Source organism: Scyliorhinus canicula, chromosome 5, assembly GCF_902713615.1.
Source record: "Scyliorhinus canicula chromosome 5, sScyCan1.1, whole genome shotgun sequence".
Taxonomy (NCBI): domain Eukaryota; kingdom Metazoa; phylum Chordata; class Chondrichthyes; order Carcharhiniformes; family Scyliorhinidae; genus Scyliorhinus; species Scyliorhinus canicula.
This window is the reverse complement of record NC_052150.1, coordinates 130,161,535-130,187,602: the sequence shown is the minus strand read 5'-3', so window position 1 is coordinate 130,187,602 and position 26,068 is coordinate 130,161,535. Positions and strand designations below refer to the sequence as shown.

Genomic DNA, 26,068 nt, shown 5'->3' with positions numbered 1-26,068 from the left:
TCACTCTTGTCCTCGCCCTCTCTCTCTCACTCTTGTCCTCGCCGTCTCTCTCTCACGCTTGTCCTCGCCCTCTCTCTCACTCTTGTCCTCGCCGTCTCTCTCTCACTCTTGTCCTCGCCCTCTCTCCTCACTCTTGTCCTCGCCCTCTCTCTCCAACTCTTGTCCTCGCCCTCTCCTCTTTTGTCCTCGCCCCCTCTCTCTCTCTCTCTCACTGTTGTCTCGCCCTCTCTCTCACTCTTGTCCTCGCCCTCTCTCTCTCACTCTTGTCCTCGCCCTCTCTCTCTCACTCTTGTCCTCGCCCTCTCTCTCTCACTCTTGTCCTCGCCCTCTTTCTCTCTCACTCTTGTCCTCGCGCCCTCTCTCTCACTCTTGTCCTCGCTCTCTCTCTCACTCTTGTCCTCGCCCCCTCTCTCTCTCTCACTCTTGTCCTCCCCCTCTCTCTCTCTCTCACTCTTGTCCTCGCCCTCTCTCTCTCACTCTTGTCCTCGCCCCCTATCTCTCTCTCTCACTCTTGTCCTCGCCCCCTCTCCTCTCTCTCTCACTCTTGTCCTCGCCCCTCTCTCTCTCTCTCTCTCTTGTCCTCGCCCCCTCTCTCTCTCTCTCTCACTCTTGTCCTCGCCCCCTCTCTCTCTCTCTCACTCTTGTCCTCGCCCTCTCTCACTCTTTTCCTCGCCCTCTCTCTCACTCTTGTCCTCGCCCTCTCTCTCTCACTCTTGTCCTCGCCTCTCTCTCTCACTCTTGTCCTCGCCCTCTCTCTCACTCTTGTCCTCGCCCTCTCTCTCACTCTTCTCGCTCTCTCTCACTCTTGTCCTCGCCCTCTCTCTCTCACTCTTGTCCTCGCCCTCTCTCTCTCACTCTTGTCCTCGCCGTCTCTCTCTCACGCTTGTCCTCGCCCTCTCTCTCACTCTTGTCCTCGCCGTCTCTCTCTCACTCTTGTCCTCGCCCTCTCTCTCTCACTCTTGTCCTCGCCCTCTCTCTCTCACTCTTGTCCTCGCCCTCTCTCTCACTCTTGTCCTCGCCCTCTCTCTCTCACTCTTGTCCTCGCCCTCTCTCTCACTCTTGTCCTCTCCCTCTCTCTCTCACTCTTGTCCTCGCCCCCTCTCTCTCACTCTTGTCCTCGCCCCCTCTCTCTCACTCTTGTCCTCGCCGTCTCTCTCTCACGCTTGTCCTCGCCCTCTCCCTCACTCTTGTCCTCGCCCCCTCTCTCACGCTTGTCCTCGCCCTCTCTCTCTCACTCTTGTCCTCGCCCTCTCTCTCTCACTCTTGTCCTCGCCCTCTCTCTCTCACTTGTCCTCGCCCTCTCTCTCACTCTTGTCCTCGCCCTCTCTCTCTCACTCTTGTCCTCTCCCTCTCTCTCACTCTTGTCCTCGCCCTCTCTCTCACTCTTGTCCTCGCCCTCTCTCTCACTCTTGTCCTCGCCCCCTCTCTCTCTCACTCTTGTCCTCGCCCTCTCTCTCACTCTTGTCCTCGCCCTCTCTCTCTCACTCTTGTCCTCGCCCTCTCTCTCTCACTCTTGTCCCTCGCCTCTCTCTCACTCTTGTCCTCGCCCCCTCTCTCTCACTCTTGTCCTCTCCCTCTCTCTCACTCTTGTCCTCGCCCTCTCTCTCACTCTTGTCCTCGCCCTCTCTCTCACTCTTGTCCTCGCCCTCTCTCTCTCACTCTTGTCCTCGCCCTCTCTCTCACTCTTGTCCTCGCCCTCTCTCTCACTCTTGTCCTCGCCCCTCTCTCTCTCTCTCACTCTTGTCCTCGCCCCCTCTCTCTCTCTCTCACTCTTGTCCTCGCCCCTCTCTCTCACTCTTGTCCTCGCCCTCTCTCTCTCACTCTTGTCCTCGCCCTCTCTCTCTCACTCTTGTCCTCGCCTCTCTCACTCTTGTCCTCCCCTCTCTCTCTCACTCTTGTCCTCGCCCTCTCTCTCTCACTCTTGTCCTCGCCCTCTCTCTCTCTCACTCTTGTCCTCGCGCCCTCTCTCTCTCACTCTTGTCCTCGCTCTCTCTCTCACTCTTGTCCTCGCCCCCTCTCTCTCTCTTGTCCTCGCCCCTCTCTCTCTCTCTCACTCTTGTCCTCGCCCCTCTCTCTCTCTCTCACTCTTGTCCTCGCCCTCTCTCTCTCTCTCTCACTCTTGTCCTCGCCCCCTCTCTCTCTCTCTCACTCTTGTCCTCGCCCCCTCTCTCTCTCTCTCACTCTTGTCTCGCCCCCTCTCTCTCTCTCTCACTCTTGTCCGCCCCCTCTCTCTCTCTCTCTCTTGTCCTCGCCCTCTCTCTCTCACTCTTGTCCTCGCCCCCTCTCTCTCTCTCTCTCACTCTTGTCCTCGCCCCCCTCTCTCTCTCTCTCACTCTTGTCCTCGCCCCCTCTCTCTCTCTCACTCTTGTCCTCGCCCCCTCTCTCTCTCACTCTTGTCCTCGCCCCCTCTCTCTCTCTCTCTCACTCTTGTCCTCGCCCCCTCTCTCTCTCTCTCACTCTTGTTCTCGCCCCCTCTCTCTCTCTCTCACTCTTGTCCTCGCCCTCTCTCTCACTCTTGTCCTCGCCCTCCCTCTCACTCTTGTCCTTGCCCTCCCTCTCACTCTTGTCCTCGCCCTCTCACTCTCACTCTTGTCCTCGCCCTCTCTCTCACGCTTGTCCTCGCCCTCTCTCTCTCTCTCTTGTCCTCGCCCTCTCTCTCACTCTTGTCCTCGCCCTCTCTCTCACTCTTGTCCTCGCCCTCTCTCACTCACTCTTGTCCTCGCACTCTCTCTCACTCTTGTCCTCGCCCTCTCTCTCTCACTCTTGTCCGCCCCCTATCTCTCTCTCTCTCACTCTTGTCCTCTCCCTCTCTCTCACGCTTGTCCTCGCCCTCTCTCTCACTCTTGTCCTCGCCCTCTCTCTCACTCTTGTCCTCGCCCTCTCTCACACTCTTGTCCTCGCCCTCTCTCACTCACTCTTTTCCTCGCCCTCTCTCACACTCTTGTCCTCGCCCTCTCTCTCTCACTCTTGTCCTCGCCCTCTCTCTCTCACTCTTGTCCTCGCCCTCTCTCCCTCTCACTCTTGTCCTCGCCCGCTCTCTCTCACTCTTGTCCTCGCCCCCTCTCTCTCTCTCTCTCACTCTTGTCCCTCCCCCCCCTCTCTCTCTTCTCGCTCTCTCTCACTCTTGTCCTCGCCCCTCTCTCTCTCTCTCTCACTCTTGTCCTCCGCCCCCTCTCTCTCTCTCTCTCTCTGTCCTCACCCCCTCTCTCTCTCTCTCTCTCTCACTCTTGTCCTCGCCCCCTCTCTCTCTCTCTCTCACTCTTGTCCTCGCCCCCTCTCTCTCTCTCTCACTCTCTTGTCCTCGCCCCCGCTCTCTCTCTCACTCTTGTCCTCGCCCTCTCTCTCTCTCTCTCTCTCTCTCTCACTCTGTCCTCGCCCCCCTCTCTCTCTCTCTCACTCTTGTCCTCGCCCCCCTCTCTCTCTCTCACTCTTGTCCTCGCCTCTCTCTCACTCTTGTCCTCGCCCTCCCTCTCACTCTTGTCCTTGCCCTCCCTCTCACTCTTGTCCTCTCCCCCTCTCTCTCACTCTTGTCCTCGCCCTCTCTCTCACGCTTGTCCTCGCCCTCTCTCTCTCTCTCTGTCCTCGCCCTCTCTCTCACTCTTGTCCTCGCCCTCTCTCTCACTCTTGTCCTCGCCCTCTCTCACTCACTCTTGTCCTCGCACTCTCTCTCACTCTTGTCCTCGCCCTCTCTCTCTCACTCTTGTCCTCGCCCCCTATCTCTCTCTCTCTCTCACTCTTGCCTCTCCCTCTCTCACGCTTGTCCTCGCTCTCTCTCTCACTCTTGTCCTCGCCCTCTCTCACTCTTGTCCTCGCCCTCTCTCACACTCTTGTCCTCGCCCTCTCTCACTCACTCTTTTCCTCGCCCTCTCTCACACTCTTGTCCTCGCCCTCTCTCTCTCTCACTCTTGTCCTCGCCCTCTCTCTCTCACTCTTGTCCTCGCCCTCTCTCACTTACGCTTGTCCTCGCCCTCTCTCTCACTCTTGTCCTCGCCCTCTCTCTCACCCTTGTCCTCGCCCTCTCTCTCTCACTCTTGTCCTCGCCCTCTCTCTCACTCTTGTCCTCGCCCTCTCTCTCACTCTTGTCCTCGCCCTCTCTCTCACTCTTGTCCTCGCCCTCTCTCTCACTCTTGTCCTCTCCCCTCTCTCTCTCACTCTTGTCCTCGCCCTGTCTCTCTCACTCTTGTCCTCGCCCTGTCTCTCTCACTCTTGTCCTCGCCCTCTCTCTCTCACTCTTGTCCTCGCCCTCTCTCTCACTCTTGTCCTCGCCCCCTCTCTCTCTCTCTCTTCTCACTCTTGTCCTCGCCCTCTCTCTCACTCTTGTCCTCGCCCTCTCTCTCTCACTCTTGTCCTCGCCCCCTCTCTCTCACTCTTGTCCTCGCCCCCTCTCTCTCTCTCACTCTTGTCCTCGCCCCCTCTCTCTCTCTCACTCTTGTCCTCGCCCCCTCTCTCTCTCTCTCTCACTCTTGTCCTCGCCCCCTCTCTCTCTCTCTCACTCTTGTCCTCGCCCCCTCTCTCTCACTCTTGTCCTCGCCCCCTCTCTCTCTCTCTCACTCTTGTCCTCGCCCCCTCTCTCTCTCTCACTCTTGTCCTCGCCCCCTCTCTCTCTCTCTCACTCTTGTCCTCGCCCCCCCTCTCTCTCTCTCACTCTTGTCCTCACCCCCTCTCTCTCACTCTTGTCCTCGCCCCCTCTCTCTCACTCTTGTCCTCGCCCCCTCTCTCTCTCTCACTCTTGTCCTCGCCCTCTCGTGGTGGGGGAAGGGTGGGGGGGGGGGGGGGGGGGTGGCGGAGGGCCAGCAGCAGAGTTACTAATGCTGCCTGGGAGGCAGTGACGGTGGCTGCCAGTGTGGGCAACATGACCAGTCGGACGGCTGTTAATGTTGAAGACCAACGACCTCCATCGAGCTGCAAGGGTAAGTTACCACCACTCTCTTGGCATCAGTTCTGCCCCCCCCCCCCCCCCCACAAAATCCCTGGCTGACACCCTGTACCACCCCACATATGATCTTCATGCTTGCTTCTCAGAACCCACCAGCACAACCTCTTCATATCCAGGTGTGGTGCCCACACCTGCCATCTGCTACCAAAATCCCAGACTCATTAAACATGCAGCTCACAATGTCCTCTCTTTGTCCCTGCAGGAGAAGATAGCCCATAATAATCAGGAAAGGGCCAAGGTGGAGTTGGAGTACCAGAGATCCGGGTCCTCACCCCTATGAGGAACGGGCCCTGGAGATCGCAGGGTTGAACGAGGAGAGATCAATCACCAACAGCGAGGTTGGCCTTCACCCAGATGACCTGTCACAAGTGAATTGTCCATGTCAGAAAAAATTAAGCTTCCCTCTCACTGACCACATGTCCATTGTCTCGTAGAATCTCCATCTGATGGGCCGGGCCATCGGGAGTGCAAGAAGGAAATATCACCATTCCATACTGGTACCAATACAAAGTTATGTCAGCTCATTATCACAAAAAACACAAACATGATATCATCCCTCACAGGTTCCTCAACAGAAACCGAGGATAAGCTGAGAACATGTTACCATGTCCAGAACTTTGTTGTAGAAATGATCTGTCCATCAATGTGTATCCATCCAGGAGACCCCACATGGCCCAATCACACCGGAACTAAATCCTGGCATCCACATATTCCACTGGTGCTCAAGGTGTAGTTGAACAACCTTGACTTCCAGCGTGTTTAACCCGTGGTGATTTACCAGTTACATGCAGCACTCACTACACCAGCAACAATCTGTGAAAGCGGCGCCATCAGGTGCTGCATTTGGACAATGTTACACACCAGGTCCCGCAGTCTTGCTTCTAACCAGATTGCCTTCTGGATACGTACGTCTTCCTGAGCCCAGTATGCCAGGACCCAGGTATCTGAGAAAAAATTGTCCTTTCTGGCTACAGAAAAGGAAGGAGACAGCAACAGCAGCCCCCAGGCATCTGCAACCACCAGCAGAAGCAAACAACAAATACAGCCTGTAGCTATGCTCTCATCACTAACTAGGCCAATTCCTCATTAGCAATAGCCTTCAGCTGTGAATCTAGAGGCTGCTCACAGTCAAAGGGAGTTAAAGTGACCTTCAATATAGAACCAAGAACAGAGCTCTGTCCTCGATGTGTTTGATAGGACAGACAGGCAGCAGCTGTCGTCCCTGTTATGGGTATCCACAATATTTAAAGATGGCTTGAAGGCCTCAGACGAAAAAAATGAGTGCAAATGAGGGTTAATGATAAGCTTGCCACATCTGGGCGTGATCTAGAACTTGCCATCAGGCGTAGGCCGGTTAGAATGCAATCCGCTGAGAGCGAATCTAGATTTTGACCTTTCCCGCTATTTGACCAGCGCACCCAGATCAACACCAGGCGCAATGTAGTTAAATCACGCTCTGTGTCTCTGTAGGTGTCTCTCTCTGTGTCTCTCTCAAGCCCTCTCTCGCTCTATTGTCTGGACTGCTTGGTTTTTTGGATGCTCTGCTGGTATTGACTTTTTGTCTCTCTCTCTGTAGGTATGCGGAGAGTCTGGCCAGTACCCGGGTCCTCAAACACAGTGCGGAATCCAGCCGGGGACAGTGTGGAGAGAACCTTGCCTGGGCATCCTATGATCAACCTGGTTCGTGCAGTTACTCAAACTTTAGCAAAGAGGCCTGTTTTGTTTCAAGGCTATTACACGAAGTAGAAGCTGCACACTGAGAGTTGATCCTGGTGTCTAATGTGACCCACCTTCACCATGCATTTGCCAATCAGCCGTTACCCCATGTTGTTCCCTGCCAGTTATATTTATAAGTGAAAGGGCAGTAATTTACTGTGACATACATTATCTGAAGAATGGGCATGTGACTGGAATCAAGGGTATGATCTACCGGCCACAATGGGCGTGATCAGGTTTTTGGCAAATATGTATATTAGAACGAGGCTTCTAATGTGCAGATTCGCCAAGGTACCTGAGGCTTTGGGATTCAATCCCTTCGCCTCGGGGCCTTGGGTGAGTGACGTTTGGTATGGTCCCCACAAACAGGACTAGTGGGGGTCTCCCAAGGGAATCGGAGGCCTCCAGCTGCAAGTCCTTTGGGCAGGGTGATGCCCTGGTACTGCTGGTGCCACCTGGGTACCCTGGCATTGACACCTGGGTGCCAGCCTGGCACTGCTAACATGCCCAGGTGGCATTGCCAGCTGGCGGGGGGGTGGACCCTCCCATGTTGCGTTCGGGGTGGGGGGAGGTCAGGGAATTTTTTATGGGATTCTGAGATTGGCCCCATTGTAGGGACTATGCACCCTCGGACACGGGTTCCCTGTTTAGGCCTCTTATTCAAAGCGAGTCGCGTTGGATAGCCGCCATGTGTTTCTTGGCACTACAAGTGCCGGAAAACACGCGGCTAAACTCACTCGCTCGGGGACTTTGTTCCCTTTTGGGAAGATCGCACCCTATATATTGAGCAAGATATCAAACATTGAGCTGGAGATAGTCAGGTGGTATTAAAGGAGGATGGAGTTGTCAACCAATGGGGAGTGAAAGGTAAAGTTTCCATAATCCCAGATGACCATCGTCTGCTTTCCCCTTTGAGGGGGGGAGCTGGCTAGTGGTGATTTAACCTGAGGATCACCACACCTCAGACGAAGGGCAAGGTTGAGAAGGCGGGGCCTTCATGAATAACCTGAATGACAACAGGAGTAGTCAGATTGGGTCAGGTGAAAGGGTGATCATTGGGTGGGGGTGGTAGGTCAGTTGTGTAGTTATGTAAGTGCAAGACAAGGTTTAATTTGTGTAAAACTTCCTGGGTAAATATCCAGGTAAGTAATGCGGGACTGTTTAAAACCTCCGGCTGTAGCTGGACATTTTCACAAAGGGTCCTAGGGAGTAGGAGAATTGTCCATCGCAAAACTTCCTGGGCAATTTCCACATAGTTCACATGTCAGGACTTCTACAGGATCGCCCAATGCATATCTTCAATCGTACAGCTGGCCTCCGATGATGCGGAAACTGGAACATTTGGCCCTTTATGATCTTGGGGTAGGCAGGGAATTGCTAGTACTGGTTGGGCAAGCTACATCTGTCAGTCAAATCTTCATAACTCTTCCAAGGTTCAGGAGAGGTTTCCAGTTGTATTTCTATTGCGCTGTGTTTTTGATGAGATGATTAACCTTAAGTGTGATGCAGAAAACATAAAGTGCCAATTAATAAATTCTGCACATCACCCAGTTTGTGTGATATATTGTCACAATGCAAGATTGTCCATTTTTTCCACAGTTCCATGTTTGAGTCCTTTTAATCAGGTTTCCACCACAGTTACAGCCCTAACCAAAATCACAAATGGAACTCTTTGGGACTGTGGTGAACTATCACTCCTCATTGTCCCCAACTTGTCTGCAACCTTTTGACATTGTTGACCACACCATTCTCCTCTAATGATGCTCCAGCTGGCTGGCACAGCAGTTCCATTCTTTATTCATCCATTTGTAGTCACACAATTATCTGCAATGACTTCTTAACCTACTTACGCTCTGTAACCTCTGGTTCTCCCACCCTCGCAATGATCTATCCATGGCCCGCTCTTGTTTCTTATCTCTATGCTGCCCCTTGGTGACACTGCATGGGCTGATTCAGCACAGTGGGCTAAACAGCTGGCTTGTAATGCAGAACAAGACCAGCAGCACGGGTTCAATTCCTGTACCGGCCTCTCCGAACAGGTGCTGGAATGTGGCGACTAGGGGCTTTTCACAGTAACTTCATTGAAGCCTACTTGTGACAATAAGCGATTATTATTATTATTGTGTTCCACATGTATGCCAGTGGCACCCAGCAGGTGCAGGACAGGTGGAGAAACAGTTAATAAAGCATACAGCATCGTGGGCCTTATTAATAGTGGCATAGAGTGCAAGAGGAAGGAGATTATGCTGAACTTATTGAAGACACTAGTTATACCTCAGTGGGACCAGTGCACGGTTCTGATGCCATACGGAGCACAGAAGAGGTTTACAAGAATGATTCCAGGATGCAAAACTTCAGATATGAGGACAGATTGGGAGGTCGGGTCTGTTCTTCTTGGAGAGGAGAAGACTAAGAGGAGATTTGATAAAGGTGTTCGAAGTCAAAAGGGGGCTGGATAGATAGGGAGAAACTATTCCTGCTCCTAAAAAGATTGAAAACAAGGGGGCACAAATTTAAAGTGATTTGCAAAAGAAGCAAGTGCAATGTGAGAAAAAGCTTTTTCACAGTGAGTGGTTAGAGTCTGGAATGCCCTGCCTGGAAGTGTGGAGACAGATTCAATTGAAGCATTCAAGAGGGCATTAGATGATTACTTGAATAGAAACAATGTGCAGGGGTACAGGGAAAAGGCAGGAGAATGACACTAAGTCATAATGCTCATTCGGAGAACTGGGACAGATACGTTGGGCCGAATGGCTTCCTTCTCCACCATAACAATTCTATGATTTGTCATGCTTGTCAAACATCCAGTATAGGACGAGCAAAACTTTCCTCCAACTAAATTTTGGGAAGACTGGAGGTCCTTGCCACAAAATCCATTCCTTAGGCGACCACTCATCCTTCTCTCTGGCACTGTCTCAGGCTGATAAACACTGTTCACAACCTTGGCATTGCATTTGAGTTGAGCTTCTGACCACACATCCACCTTTTTCTTCCTTTCGCCCAATTGCTGCATCAGCCCATTGGCTACTGAAACCCTCATCCATTACTTTGTTTCCTCTAGATTTGACAATTCTATTACACTGTCAGCCTGCCTCCCATTTTGCACCCTACAAAAAATAAAGCTCATCTAAAACTCTGCTTCCTGCACCATAAATCACACCAAACTCTGATCACCTATCACCTCTGTACTCTCTATGACAGTGTTTTTAAACTTTCTTTCCGGGGACCGATTTTTACCAACTGGCCGACCTTCGCGACCCACGCCGGATGACCTTCGCTACCCATGCCGGCCAACCTTCAGGACCCACCATTTTCTTTTACCTTGTTTGCTGCTGACAAAGTGAAGGAATCGCAGTTGCACCCAAAGCACGTGATGTCGACGTTCGGGGTGGCGTAACCTGCTCTCTGCCTCCCTACAGGCGGGAACATTACATTAAATTTTTAAAAATCATTTCGTGCGCTCCCGATTGCGCAAATTCGCGTGCAACAGCCGGGTTTTAACAATGCCGGCTGCGAGCGGCCTTCAAAATGACGGCCGCGACCATATAAAAAATGACTGCACACTGCGCATGCGTGCCTGCTCATTGCGCACGCGCAGAACTACCCTTCCATCCTCCTGTTCAACTCAAACTTAACTTTCTCGAGTGTTAAGAACTCCAGCTGGTCCCCCCCCCCCCAGTTCTCTACCCCCTCAAAGAATCAGCTCATCCTCGTCCTTGTGAGGTGCGCCCCATACACCCCTTCAGCTGTATCAGCCCCAACCTCGTGCTCAAGTTGAAGCATTCACCCTCCAGAGCACCTCCTTCCATACCCTCCCCCAACTCTTCCTCCCACTTTAAGCTTCCTCCCACTTTACCTCCTTTAAGAGGTTCCTTAAAAACTAATTCTGTGACCATGATCATCTGTCCTGATATCGCCTAATGTGACTTGGTGTCCAGTTTTTAAAAATAATGTTCCTTTGGCCATTTTACAATGCAAATGGTGCTACAAAATGCAAAAATGCCAGTTATTATAGCTGTTCTGGAATAGTTGGATGTGAATTTGCACTTGAAAACTTCCATATGCTGATCCCACTTCTGCCTATTTACTTAATGCTACATTCCTCTGCCCTTTTCACCTACACAAACACATTGGATTGCTCTTGAACCCACTCTTATTGTTAGCACACACAAATGTGCAAATTAATGCGAGTGATTTCTCAAGATTGGAAGGGTTGATGATGTCATGTTGCTGTGTTGCCAAGATACACTCAGTTCACATGATGCAGGACATATTGCCTATTTGTTTGGTTAGTTCCTGACCTCCCAGTGGTTTGTCAGTTCACACCCCCACCCCTTCTCACTGACATTTTCTACCTTCAATCTCTTGCATCACTTTAGCCAAGCTCATTGAGAACTGGGAGGGGCAATAAATACCTTACTGCCATTTGGTTTCTTGAGCACAATACAAACCCTTGATTTGAAAACTGCCTTCAGGGTTTTAACTGTCTCAGTGCCTAGCAGTTTATTCAATTCATTGGTCAAGAGTGGTCAGGTGGGCCGAAAATTGGCAAATGGAATTGACCCTGGAGAAGTGTTGGGTGATGCATTTGACGAGATCAACCAAGGCAAAGAAATACACAATACGTGGGAGGATACTGAGAGGAACTGAGGGACCTTGGAGTGAATGTCCACTGGTCCCTGAAGGTAGCAGGACAGGTTGATAAGGTGGTTAAGAAAACAAATGGAATCCTTTCCTTCGTTAGCCGAGGTGTATGAGCAGGGAGGTTATGCTGGAACATTACTAAACGTTTAGGCCGCAACTCAAGCATCTTGTACAGTTCTGGTCATTTCATTACTGAAAGGATGGAACTGTATTAGAGAGAGTACAGAGGAAATTGAAGAGGATGTTGCCAGGATCGGAAAATTGCAGCCATGAGGAAAGATTGGAAAGGGTGAGGTTGTTCATCTTGGAACAGAGGTGGCTGAGGGGAGACTTGTTTGAGATGTACAACATTGTGAGGACCCTGGATCGAGTGGGTGGGGAATGGCCTATTTACCTCAGCAGACAGATTGGCAGCTAGGGGTCACAGATTTAAAGGATATGCATCTCGAGTGTTGTAACCTGCAGGACTACAGGCCAAATGCAGGAAAGTAGGATTAGGCTGGGTGGCTTGTTTTTCGGCCGGTGCAGACACAATGGGCCAAGTGGCCTCTTTCTGTGGCGTAAATGTTCAATGATTAACTTACTCAGTCCCATTTTGGAGTTATTTTATTAGTCATATTCCTGCCTGATACTTTCTTGCAACCTGATTGAAGCAACTTTTTCTATAGCAATCTTTTTCCCCTCAGCGTTTTAAAACAACCCCAGTTACTTTGTTTCTTTGTAATAGTAGCTACAATGTCTGCATTTTGATCCTGCCCAGTTAATATTCTCTGCACTTTTGTCTCGGTAAGTCCTGCTTTGTGAGATTGGCGAAGCGGAAATTGTTGAAATTTTGAATCCACTTGATAGTAATTTGCAATTGTGATAGCAACACAGAGTAAACCCCTGACTGTCCGTTGCAGTCAGTGTTGGTAAAACCAACCCTGCATATCCAAAATAGAAACAGCAAATGCTGTAAGTACTCAGCAGATCTGGCAGCATCTGTGGAGACAGAAACAGAGTTAATGCCCTGAATTTTCATGGAACTGTGGGCAGTCTGCAAAGACTTAAATGTAGGACGTGCTCTGGATCTGGAAGTCCCTTTGGCATTAGCAACAGATCAATTTTCCCCAGTGGGGGAAAAGGGGAAGGACGTGAATCATGCAGGCTGAAACGCAAACTCAGCTGGGCCATTTGAACTCAGTGCTGAGTTCAGACGGACCCCATTTTTACTGTAGCGAGGAACTTAACAAATTTTTAGAGCAGTTGTAAATGCTCTTGAAGGGCAGATATGGTCTGTCAATATCAAGCTGTAAAGTTATTTAAATCTTCAGCTCTTCAAAAATTTGAATCAAAATAGATTATAGGCTACTTGTGTCAGTGAGAGTTGAAAAACTCAGTCCTAGCATTAGTTGACATGACCCCAAGGGCTATTATTATGTCATTATTAATGTTTGGCTGCTTATCACAACCTATCATTATCCCAGCAAGAATATGTTCATAGCTGACTGCCAGCTCAGAGATTATTAAAGGATTAGCTATCTTTGATGTGTGGTTATGAAGTCAAGTCTGTTTGTTTTTATAAAGAATCATATTGTTGAGAGTATTTAAATTAAATATCATAAATGGGAACTTTTTAAAATAGTAAAGGCTATAATAGATATTTAGAACTTTATTTCATCACAACATGACTCCTGAGGTCGTCTCATGGTGCATACTGTGTGTTGGCATGGTGGATGCAAGAAAAAAGGGTGCTGGCTGGGTTGACATAAGTTGTCATTAAGTTGGCGTGGAGGCTATAAGGGGCTATTGGGGATGGGTGTGGGCATGGGTTGGCATGGTTACATGAGAGAGTGAGGGCTAAAGAGCTTAATATTTAACAAAGCTCCAGAGACTGGAGGCAGGCCATTTTAAACCGTCCTCCTCCGCGCATAATAGCCTCTCTAACCGCCTCCGACCCAGGGATAATGGGCCTGACTCCATCCCAGGCCCATTCCCCAGAGTGAAGTTCTCACTACAGGCTGAGATTTTTCCAAGTTGGGCGCAGAAACAAAGCATTCCCTGACTCCTGCTACTCCCCTCGGGAGCAGAAATCCAGGCCAACATTTCAGGTCGAAAACCTACATCTCCAAATCTGTGACTACTTTCTGTTCCTGATGAAAGTCTGTGAACCTTTGAAAGAAAAAAAGATGCTGTGGTAGCTGCACTTCTGTCCATTTGTGCAAACTGGAATTAGAACCTATGCACCAATGTTAACCGCCTTTATACGGATATTCCTGTGTAACATGACCTTGCAAAATTGTTGAAGTTGGCAATGTTTTTAGTTCCATTTTTGTTCTCCAGAAACAATTGAAAAGCAGTAAAATACTTCTTATTCCTTCCTGCAGGTAAGGAGGTGTCTGAAAGATGGTACAGTGAGATAAAGAATTACAATTTCAATTGTCCTGGATTTTCCTCCAGTACAGGTGAGTAGAGGATTTTTGTTCAGCTGTTGTTTCAGATGGTGATAAATCTGTTGGGCAGGATTCTCTGATCCTGGGGCTAAGTGTTGACGCCGCCGTAAATGCCGGAGCGTTTTACGCCGGTGTCATCTGGCCCCTAGGATCAGCGATCTTGTGCCGCACAGGGGGCCAGCACAGCACTGGAGCGCCTCACGCTGCTCCAGCTGCCGCTACGGCCGGCACAGGTTTGCGCATGCACGTGGGTTGTCTTCTCCGTGCTGGCCCTGGTGCAACATGGCGGAGAGCTACAGGGGCCCGGCGCGGAGAAACATAGGCCTCCACCAGGATAAGCCAGCCCGCCGATCGGTAGGTCCCGATCGCAGGCCAGGCCACCATGGAGGACCCCCCCGCCCCCCAAAACCAGGCTGCCCCCCGCAACATGAACGTCGAGGTCCCGCCGGGTAGGACCATACGAGAACAGCGCCAGCGGGACTCAGCCTATCTCTGCGGGCACGCGGCCCATCGCGCGGGGAGTATCATTGGGGGTGGGGCATCTTTGGTGCCACAACGACCGCTTTGGCGCCAATGCCGCCGCTTCTGTGGTCACCGGAGAATTATCGGGGAAACGTCGTGTGAATTGCGCCTCACCCCCGCCGCTTCTCCAACCTGGCGCGAGGTCGGAGAATCCCACCCGTTTTGTCTGAAGCAGAAGATCCACTCTGCGCACATGTAACTTTGCAGTGAGTGGAAAGTTTTATTTGATGTTGATTAGAGTTGTGTAACTTCGGTTTTGTGATATTGCAGAAGGGCAGATGTTTGGGGGCAGTATGGTAGCACAGTGGTTAGCACTGTTGCTTCACAGCGCCAGGGTCCCAGGTTCGATTCCCAGCTTGGGTCACAGTCTGTGCAGAGTCTGCACGTTCTTCCCATGTCTGTGTGGGTTTCCTCTGGGTGCTCCGGTTTCCTCCCACAAGTCCCGAACGATGTGCTGTTAGGGAATTTGGACATTCTGAATTCTCCCTCTGTGTACCCGAACATACGCCGCCGGAAAGCGGCGATGAGGGGTTTTTCACAGTAACTTCATTGCAGTGTTAATGTAAGCCTACTCTTAACAATAAAGATCATTATTATTATTAATAGCTACTGTCCAGGACAGTGATTGCCAAACAACTGTGTCTATATTCTGATTCAAGCATATTGGAGAAAGCCAGAAGACTGAGTTGACATGCAATATTTGCAAGACGTACCTTTCCTGTCCCCTTCGCCTGACCTCTCTTCCCCGTTGTTATTTGAGTGTTAATTTCTCAGTAGCTTCCGTGGGCAGCACGGTAGCATGGTGGTTAGCATAAATGCTTCACAGCTCCAGGGTCCCAGGTTTGATTCCCGGCTGGGTCGCTGTCTGTGTGGAGTCTGCACGTCCTCCCCGTGTGTGCGTGGGTTTCCTCCGGGTGCTCCGGTTTCCTCCCACAGTCCAAAGATGTGCGGGTTAGGTGGATTGGCCATGATAAATTGCCCGTAGTGTCCTAAAAAGTAAGGTTAAGGGGGGGATTGATGGGTTACGGGTATAGGGTGGATACGTGGGTTTGAGTAGGGTAATCATTGCTCGGCACAACATCGAGGGTCGAAGGGTCTGTTCTGTGCTGTACTGTTCTATCCTATTCTATTCCACTTTCAGCATTGGCTTTGGAAACCTGTAAGTTTAAAAATTGTAGACTGAGCAATGTTACTGTTCACCTCTGGAACATGGATTTGAATCTAACTCTGGTGGGATGAAAGTTTGCACAGGCTGGAAGGATTCTAATTTTCTAAACGGAATTGCCAATCTCATTGGTGTAGTTGTGGAAGGTGGAGAATGGGCTTGATACTTTCCAGCAGGAAAGAACAGCAGGGAGAGGCGGAAGTGACTGATTTCCTAGCAGTTGGACTGTGAGTCATATTAGAGAGTTATCTGTGGTTTGGAGAAGCAATGAGAAAGAGGGAAGATTTAGTATGGAAAGACCGCTTTCCTTTCATCCTTTTTGGAAAAAGGAATATAGAATGCAAGGCTATGCTCATGTTAACATGCCCCTGGACTTTTGGAGCCCTACATATTTTGGAACTCTCTGTTCCTTCTGCATTTGTTGCCCTGACAAAGTTGACAACTATGACTTGCGATATCCTGCTGAAATGTGGAAAGCCACGTTGACTATTCTTGCAATTGGATTGAAGACTCCCATTCTGACCTTTACTTAAAATCCAATTAGTGGCTTTTTATCTTTTGCTCTTTGTTTCTTCTGACCGTAGCAACCGTGATAAATTGTCAAAGATTCTGAGATGACATCTGGCTGTGGTGTTTATTTCCAGGGGTTAGTCAGACTGAGTCAGCCCTCCTTGCTTAATCTAGTGAGGCTCCTGCTACATTCCAGAACCTTAGATAGAAGTCACTACTTGAAACTTGGGGAACTGTTGTTTAGCCTGTCCCCTAGATAGCAGAGTAGGCCAGGTTTGGTCACCTGGCTTTTCAGTGTGCTCTCAGTACGTTAACTAAGAACAGCTTTTTTGTTTTGCCAAGAATTTTGTATGCTGATGAATTGTGGATGTAAATCTAGATATTTTAAAAATGACCAGTAACTACTGCCTTCTCCACCCCACACCCCCCTTCATTAAGTTTTTTAAAAAATATTTTTATTCTCCTTTTTCACAATTTTCCTCCCGAATTTACACCCAACAACAATCAATAACCAACAACAAATATCTCAAACCCCATAGCAGTAACTACGATCCCATCCTCCCACCGTGCCCAGACATCAGCCCGCATGTTAACATAAACAAATGACAAAGAAAAAAAAAAGGAATCAGGGATTACCCATAGCCATCTTCAACATACACAGCCCCCCTCCCCCCCGCACCCCACCCACCCTCCCCCCCCCCCCCCCAACTAATGTTCAATGTTATCCAGTTCTTGAAAGTGCATAATAAATAGTGCCCATGACTTGTAGAACCCCTCCGAGCTTCGCCTCAGTTCGAACTTAACCTTCTCAAGGGTCAAGTATTCCAACAGATCCCCTCACCAGCCAAGGCACAGGGAGGCCGACCAAAACATATGAACGTGATTAGCGCCCCCCCCCCCCGCCCCTCGCAACGTTCACACACATCTTCTACCCCTTCAAAGAATCGGCTCATCCTTGCCTTCAGCTGCATCAGCCCCAACCTCGCACACGAGTTGGAGGCATTCACTCTCCGGAGCACCTCACACCAGACCCCCTCCTCTATAACCTCTCCCAATTCTTCCTCCCACTTCACTTTGATCCCCTCCAGTGGTGCCTTATCCTTTTCCAACATAGCTCCGTATATCGCTGACACTGTCCCCTTCTCCAGTCCACTTGCCGCCAGCACCTCCTCCAACAATGTGGAGGCCGGTTCCTCCGGGAAGCTCTGAATCTCCTTCCTGGCAAAGTCCTGAACCTGCATATACCTAAACACTTCTCCCTGCCCCAGCCCATACTTCGCTTCCAGCTTCCCCAATCCTGCAAATCGACCCCCAAGAAACACATCTTTTAGCGTCTTAATCCCCTTCTCTTCCCATTTCCGAAAGCTTCCGTCCCATCTCCCTGGCTCAAATCTGTGGTTCTCCCGGATCGGCATTTCCCTCGACCCTGCCCCCAACCTGCCTCCAGATTTTCAATGAAGCTATTACTACCGGACTCCCTGAGTATTTCCCCGGAGCTATCGGGAGCGGGGCCGTTGCCAGTGCCTTCAGCCCCGACCCCCTGCACGAACTCTCCTCCATTCAGACCCACTGGGAATCAACCCCTCTAACCCAGCTCCGCACTTCTCCACATTCACCGCCCAGTAGTATTACATCAGGTTCGGGAGACCCAAACCCCCTGCCTGCCTTCCCCTCTGTAGCAGCACCTTCCTCACTCTGGCCACCTTCCCTCCCCATATAAACGAGGTAATCCTCCCCTCAATCTCCCTGAAAAAAGACTTTGGCAGGAAAATCGGTAGGCATTGAAAAATAAACAGAAATCGTGGCAACACATTCATTTTAACCGCCTGTACCCGACCCGCCAGTGGCAGAGGGAGACCATCCAACCTCGCCAGATTGGCTTTCACTCTCCCCACCAAACTAGTGATGTTGTATCTGCGAAGCCTTCCCCACTCCCGGCAACCTGCACCCCCAAATACCTAAAGTGAGTCCCTGCCCTACCACCTCTGCCCCCACAGTTTGAGACACCACGAAATACTCACTCTTGTCCAAGTTCAGCTTGTGCCCAGAGAAAGACCCAAATACCTGCAGCAACTCCAATATTCCTCCTATCGACGCGCTCGGCTCCGACACATACAGCAGCAAGTCATCGGCATACAAGGACACCCTATGCTCTATACCCCCACCTCACTATTCCTTTCCATGCTCCCGAACTTCTTAATGCGATGGTCAACGGCCCAATCGCAAGCGCAAACAGCAGGGGGGACATACGACATCCCTGCCTCGTCCCATGGTGGGGAGAGAAGTATCTCGAACTGATATTATTTGTGCGGACAGTCGCCTTCGGCTCCTTATATAATAACTTTACCAGTTCACAAATCTTGGTCCAATCCCAAACCGTTCCAGCACTGCCATCAGGTACCCCCATTCCACCCGATCAAACGCCTTCTCCGCATCCAGTGCCACCACCATTGTTTCCCTCCCTTCTGCCGGTGCCATAACGACGTTCAAGACCCTCCTAATATTCAAAAACAGCTGCCTTTCACGAACCCTGTCTGATCCTCACCTATCATCTTCGGGAGGCCTCCAGCTTACCTGCCAGTACCTTTGCCAATACCTTTGCGTCCACATCCCCCTTCATTAAGTTATCTTTGCAGTATGTATTATCAGAATGGCATGGAACTTCATTGTTCATTGATCCCTTGATTACCATAATCTAATGTATTATTGGTCACACTGCTACAGGTAGAATGAGCATCCCTATTCTCCAGACCTTGCTCATGACTCTTCTAAATGTTATAGGCAGAATGTAATTGGTCTCTTCCTGATCATAATCAGTAAAACAAAAAGTGTATTTTCTTACCCTCTGAGTAATTCCAATTCAATAATTCAGCAGCAAGCTTTTTGAGTGTTAAAATAAAGAAGCCTATTTATTCTTGCATATTTACCCTAAATTAATGCAACATCATACACTTGGTCTCACACATGCACACACCTACAATGGTTAGAGATAGATGTGTGCTTTTATAGGTTACAGTTAATTAGGTCTTTTTTTATAAATCTCAAGTACCCAATTCATTTTTTTCCAATTAAGGGGCAATTTAGCATGGCCAATCCACCTACCCTGCACATCTTTGGGTTGTGGGGGCGAGACCCACGCTGCCACGGGGAGAATGTGCAAACTCCACACGGACAGTGGGCCGGGATCAAACCTGAGTCCTCATGGCCGTGAGGCAGCAATGCTAGCCACTGCGTCACCGTGCCGCTAGAGTTAATTCTGTCTCTGATTTATGATTTCCAATCTCTCTCACGGAAAGCCTGTAGTTTTGTGAATGATTTTGATGATTTAAACGTGTGGACCTTAGAAAATGAAGGAGTGACAGCAGTTTGAGGTTTCTAGGACGTTGGCTCTCGGGTAAACTTTGAAACTAGATAGGATTAAGTACTGTGGGTGCTTAATGATTTGCAGATAGTTTCAGAGTCCGGTTTTCAGACTGGCAGACGACTGATGGTTCAGGTGGAATTTACCCACACTCACAGTGAGACCAATTGAACTCTTTAGTGCCTTAATAGAAGACCTGACTTTAGCCCCAACTGAACATTGCAGGTAGTGATGGGAATTCAGGAGTTCTCGGTGATTACCCCCTGTGAGGGATTTGGGAGTGCAGTGGTTAACCCCCTGTGAGGGATTTGGGAGTGCAGTGGTTAACCCCCTGTGGGGGATTTGTGAGTGCAGTGATTAACCCTCTGTGGGGGATTTGGGAGTGCAGTGATTAACCCCCTGTGAGGGATTTGGGAGTGCAGTGGTTAACCCCCTGTGAGGGATTTGGGAGTGCAGTGGTTAACCCCCTGTGAGGGATTTGGGAGTGCAGTGGTTAACCCCCTGTGAGGGATTTGGGAGTGCAGTGGTTAACCCCCTGTGGGGGATTTGGGAGTGCAGTGGTTAACCCCCTGTGAGGGATTTGGGAGTGCAGTGATTAACCCCCTGTGAGGGGTTCGGGAGCTCTCGGTGGTTTATCCCCCAACCCCCCCCCCCCCCCCCCCCCCTCCCCACACCCCACCAAAGGTGGGGGATTCAGGAGCTGTGTGATTGCCCCCCATGAGGGGTTGGGGAGCTCTGCGATTACCCCCAGTGAAGGGTTGGGGAGCTCAGGGTGGGCTGATCGGGGGGGGGGGGGGTCATCAAGGTCAGGCGCACGGCCGATCGGCGGCACGATTTCCGTGGTCCGCTGGATGCCGCCTTGCGCAAGCGCGGCCTCTGACCCGGACGTGCGGGGGTCCATATCGGCAGCTGGAGCTGCGAGCTCCATGACAGCTGCCTGCTAGCCCCCTGCGAGGCTGTGAATATGTGGCCCTTTAACGGCAGTTTTTCTGATGTAAAAGACCACAGTTTTCACGAAGGTGTGAGGACATAGTCCCTGAAATGGAGAATCCAGCCCGGGGTCCGCAAAGGAAGAGTTACTAACCAGAGAACTGAATCTATTAGAACAGGCGTCACCAACTGGCATGGCGGTAAATCAGTGCCAACTATGACTCTTCATGGAGATGATCATAACCGCCTGTTCCCTCGTCAGTGAGGAGCTCACACCTCGCTCCACCTGTCAGTATCAGTCAATGTGGCCTTGAATTTCTTTGCTGTTGGATCATTTCAGGGTTCAGCTGCAGACTTCAGTAGTGTATCACAGTTGGCTGCACATAGTTGTATCATGATGGTCACCAATGCCACCTTTGCCTAGGCTGAAGACCACACCACAGTTCCCACTGATGGGGCCTCCCACGCTCCGAGAGCACTCGGTTTTTGTTGCTATTGCCAGATTCCCCCAAGTCGAGGAAATTGTTTACTGCAGAAATATTGCTATCAGGACATCCACTGACAGACTAGAGAGGTTCTTCATTTTATTTAATAAATTTAGAAAACCCAATTTTTTTTTTCCCAATTAAGGGGAAACTTAGCGTGGCCGATCTACCTAACCCGCACATCTTTAGGTTGTGCGGGTGAAACCCACACAGACATGGGGAGAATGTGCAACTCCACATGGACAGTGACCCAGGGCCGGGATCGAACACTGGTCCTAGTGCCGTAGGCATCAGTGCTAACTACTGCACCGCTGTGCTGTCCCAGAGAGGTTCTTCAAAACAAAGGCTTGTCAGTTCCTGAATGTGCAGCTGGCCTGTGACTACAGGAGGAATTTCCTGCATGTCTGTGCACACTTTCCTGGCAGCTGCCGTGACTTTTGCATTCTTCGCCAGTCAACCTTTCTGCAGCTCTTCCATTTCAAACCCCGGCCACTGGCAGGTCCCAAGTTGGATTTGAGGCAACTAGTCCTTTGAGAAGGTGGCTCATCATCCCTCCGAGTGCCCATTACAATGACAGCCATCTGTTCACTGAAACACTTATTGAGCAGTCACATCGGCTGTTAATGTATTCCCGCTGCCTGGACTCCTTGGCTGGTGCCCTGTAATACACACCTGCAGGTGGTGCTGAGTGTTGAAGAGGCAGAGACAGAGGAAGGTGCGATGCCTTTGGAGGAGGCAGAACAGGAGTTAAAAGAGGATGGGGCAGGGGACCTGGAGGGGGAACCTTCTGCGCCAAATGGTCCGAGTGACCATAGAAGTGTCCAGCCTGTGATGTCACAACAAGGTCTTTCCAGGAATCTATGATTATGAGGGAGAATCAGATCATGCAAAGGATCAGCTGATGAATTCTGAGGACTGCAAGGCCAACAACATGACTGTGAATGTAGTAATGTAGGTGATTAGGGCATTCTGAATTCTCCCTCAGTGTACCCGAACAGATGCTGGAGTATGGCAACCAGGGATTTTCACAGTAACTTCATTGCAGTGTTAATGTAAGCCTACTTATGACGATACTAAAGATCTATCTATCTATTAAGCCTGTACTAGCACAGAAAAGACAACAGTGCATGCAATTTTACCATTACAGGGAGATGGACTACTATCCCGAGCCTCCACTGTGACAAATCAGAACCTATATTTTGTTCATACATTTTTACGACTGTTCTGTACGATGCTACACTGATTATACATCCAATGTTGGGTTTATTTACAGAATAAGCCCTACTTATTAATAATGTGCAACCAAGTCCTCGGACAGGTGCAATTCCCTCCTCCAGACATTCCTCTATTGTTCTTCCCTTGTTGCCTCGGAGGAGGTGGAGGCAGACAGCTCGTGGCTGTGATAGTCATCATCATCTTGGAGGGACTCATTGACGTCTCTTGTGGAACTGCTCTGTCAGCATCTCTACAAGAACAGTCCTCATCTGGTGTGACATCCTCATTCTCCTCAGGCACATCCTTGGCCCTTGGTTGGCCTTCCTGCTGCATTGAGGGAAGCTGCCACTGGGGCACAGCTGACACCCCTCCCAGCCACTTCTGGGTCACCTGTGCAGCTGACCTGTCCAGGCTGCAAAAGACTTGCATGTGTTCAAGGGCCATCAGTGCCCAGGTGCTGAACTGACTTGTCCAGGCTTTATAAAGCACCATTAATTCTCTGCAGGACAGTGCACTGCAGGTGGCGTTGTACATGACTCTCCCATGAGATTTGTTACCCTCTCATTGGAAAAGCTGATGCGCTGCAAGACCTGAGACATGGTCAAGCTCATCTGCATGGATTCCTTCATTCAGTGCATGAGCCCACCCGGCCTCAGCGAGCTGCAACTGATGGGAACACATCTGCTCCTGTTTCCCTCAATACCGCCACTCATCTGTCTGCTGAGGGTGCTTATCGCTGCCAAGCAGAGCATCACTGTGACTGTGTGCAGGCCATTACAAAATGGCTGTCTGCTGTACGTCAACGTTATTTAGTGGTAGATCTCTTTGAGATCCTCACTCACATGGGATGGTGTGAAGTCAGGAGTGCCCAAGGCATTGTTTATTCATTGGCCTCATGGCTTTCGGGTGGTCAAGTTGGACTATTGGGAGAGACTCTTTTATTCAGGGTTATTTGTAGAGAAAGGCCCCTTAAAATGGCAGGTCTGCTCAATTGCACCACTTTGCTAGCACCTCCAGTAGCTGTACATTTCAGTCTGCACACACTGGAAGAAGAGAAGGCCATCACTGATTGGATTTGTAAAGGGGCTCTGAGGCAGCAAAGTGAAGGCTCAAAACAATAGGCCCTTCAAAGATTTTAACAACAATTTGATGCTCTTCACGCAAGGCCAGTTTGCAGAGGGATTTACAAACATGAGAGCAGAGGGAGACTTCATAGCAGTTCTTTGTTACTGGAAGATCCCACAACAGTGCTTAAAAGATGAACAGGATGATTCAGGCCGAACACTGTGGCTGTGGCAGACCTTTTATCCTGCTCACTTTGGATTCAGTTCATCTCCTTTGTCACATTCTTGCAGCCTAAACAAATGGCAGACCCACCTTATTAATGCCCCAAACTGGGAAAAATCACTCCAGGTACGAGATTCACCTCAAAGGGAATCCATGACCTGAAATTGAGCCCATCTCCCGTTTCCCAGCCCCTATAGGAAAATCCAGCCCCTGCTGTCAACGGTAAGTATTGGGCTGAAGTCGGGCCTACTTGCTCTGCGCACTCACTAACAAATGCTGGGTTATTGGGCTGCAACCATTCTCTACGGCCTACCCAAGTACCGTGCCAAATTTTCTCACCAAAATATGCTTGTTGTTTTCCTTCCTCATCTCTTTCTGTCTGTCTGTCTGTCTCCCTCCTTTGGATGCTCTTGTCTCCAGTGACATCATTAGTTTGTTTCACCTTGACAATTCCCCAATCACAGCCCTCCTCTCTGCTCCCTTAAGGTTAAGGGTCACAGACTGGAACAAATATGATGATAAACTCTTTAACCATTTACCAGCAAATATGGCAGGATTGCATAACACGCTATGAAATCATCCCAGAATGCAAAGATGACCTCTGACTTCTTTTCTCTACCGCAGCCATTTTCTTATCTAAGGAAAGATATACTGGCGTTGGAGGCAGTCCTGACAAGGTTGATCCTGGATATGGAGGGATTTTCGTAAGAGGAGAGGTTGAGTAGATTGGGCCTGTACTCATTAGAGTTTAGAAGAATGAGAGGTGACCTTATAGATACCTATAGAATTCTCAGGGGGCTTGACATAGTAGATGCTGAGAGGATGTTTCCTCTTGTGGGAGAGTTTGGGACCAGAGGGAATAATCCAAGAGTAAAGGGTCACCCGTTTAAGACCAAGATGAGGACGAATTTTTTCTCTCAAGAGGGTAATGAATTTGTGGAATTCTTTATCGCAGGGAGTTGTGGAGGTTGGGTCGTTGGTATGTTCAGGGCTGAGATAGATAGATATTTAACCAGTGATTGAATCCAGGGTTATGGGGATAAGGTGGGAAAGTGAAGTTGAGGCATATATCAAATCAGCCATGATTTCATTGAATGGCAGAACAAACTCGATGGGCTGAGTGGCCTACTTCTGCTCCTACATCTTATGGTCTTAAACTCCTATCCCCTGTCTCCACCATCCTCACACAAACAAATGTAATAAACTCATGTTTTTTTTGGTCACTAAGATTGGAGACATGTGATCAGTTCCCTCCATATCAAAGTAAACAGAATCTCAAAGGAAACATAAAACATCAAAATAAAATATGATTAATTGGGTCGATAATGCACCCCAGACCCTGCAGTGCCCACTGGGCATGGAAGACCTTGATGGTGTCGGCAAACACTACGGGCGAGAAATCGTAAAGGCTGCCGTTGGACAGGCCGTGACCCACGGCAGCCTTCACGGCCACTTCCGGGGCCGATTCTCTCCCCCCCCCCCCCCCCCCCCCCCCCCCCGGGCGGGGCTAGGAGCGCAGCCACGTGCGTCATGGCGGCGCGGCCTTGGCGACCGTCGTCAAGGCCGCACGTCAAGCGCCACGGCGGCTGATGCGGCCGATGACGTCAGTCGCGCATGCGCAGGTTGGACAACGCCAACCCGCGCATGCGCAGTTGCCGTCTTTCTCCTCAGCCGCCCAGCAAGACGTGGCGGCTTGATCTTGCCGGGCGGCGGAGGGGAAAGAGTGCGTCTGTTTTGGACGCTGGCCCGACGATCGGTGGGCACCCATCGCGGGCCTGTCCCCTCCCGAGCACAGTCGTGGTGCTCCCGTGCCAATCGGGCCTCTAGATGCCCCAAACGGACATCTGGCACCCGTTTCACGATGGCAGCGAGCAGCTGTGTTTGCTGCCGTGGTGAAACGGGCCTGAAGGGCCGGCCGCTCGACCCATCGGCCTCGGAGAATCGGCGCTCGCCGTACAAGACGGCGAGCGGCGATTCGGGGCGTGGGGGGGTGTGAAAAATGTCGGGAGGCCCTCCCGCTATTCTCCCACCCTGGCGTGGGGGGCGGAGAATCGCGCCCTACGTGTTTCCTTTCCTGGGCACCTGGCAGTGAACATAGCTGTGGAAGAGGGGCAGACAGTTGGTGCGGATGACCCCCTCGGCTACCCACTGCCTGAACCTATTAATTTTTTTAAATGTATTTTATTACAAACATGTATCAAAGCAGGTTACAGCAAATTAACACCCCGGGAAACATTGAAAAATGAAATGAAAATCGCTTATTGTCACAAGTAGGCTTCAATGAAGTTACTGTGAAAAGCCCCTAGTCGCCACATTCCGGCGCCTGTCTGGGGAGGCTGGTACGAGAATCGGACCGTGCTGCTGGCCTGCTTAGTCTGCTTTAAAAGCCAGTGATTTAGCTGAGTGAGCTAAACCAGCCCCAACAATCTTACCCAACAATTAACTGTACAGTCTGTACAAATTTTTCCCACGACATCAGTCTTCCTCCTCTCGATGAGCTCCGGCTTCTCTGAAACCCCAAATATCGCCACCAAAGAATACAGTTCTGCCTCCTCCTCCACTATCCTGGCTAAGACCCCGAACACTCCCGCCCAGAATCTTCCCAATTTTTCGCAATTCCAAAACATGTGCACGTAATTCGCTGGCCTCCGCCCACACCTCTCACACTCATCTGCCACCCCCTGGAAGAACCCACTCATTCTCGCCCAAGTCATATGCACGCTGTGCACCACCTTAAACTGTATCAGGCTCATCCTTGCACAAGAGGAGTTCCCGTTTACCCTTCACAGTGCCTCACTCCATACTCCTACTAACACTTTACCGCACACCCCCGAAATGCAGTCAAGAAAATAACAGATTATTCAG

At 50.3% G+C, this 26,068-nt stretch overlaps 1 protein-coding gene across 1 annotated transcript in view; it reads left to right on the top strand.

The window, feature by feature from the left end:
• glipr2l (GLI pathogenesis-related 2, like) overlaps window positions 1-26,068 on the top strand; it is a 113,540-nt gene that overhangs the window by 56,731 nt on the left and 30,741 nt on the right. Inside the window, exons 3-4 of the mRNA XM_038797660.1 lie at window positions 6,513-6,616; window positions 13,663-13,740. Of these exons, the coding sequence (XP_038653588.1) occupies window positions 6,513-6,616; window positions 13,663-13,740 (182 nt within the window). The remainder of the gene's footprint in view (window positions 1-6,512; window positions 6,617-13,662; window positions 13,741-26,068) is intronic.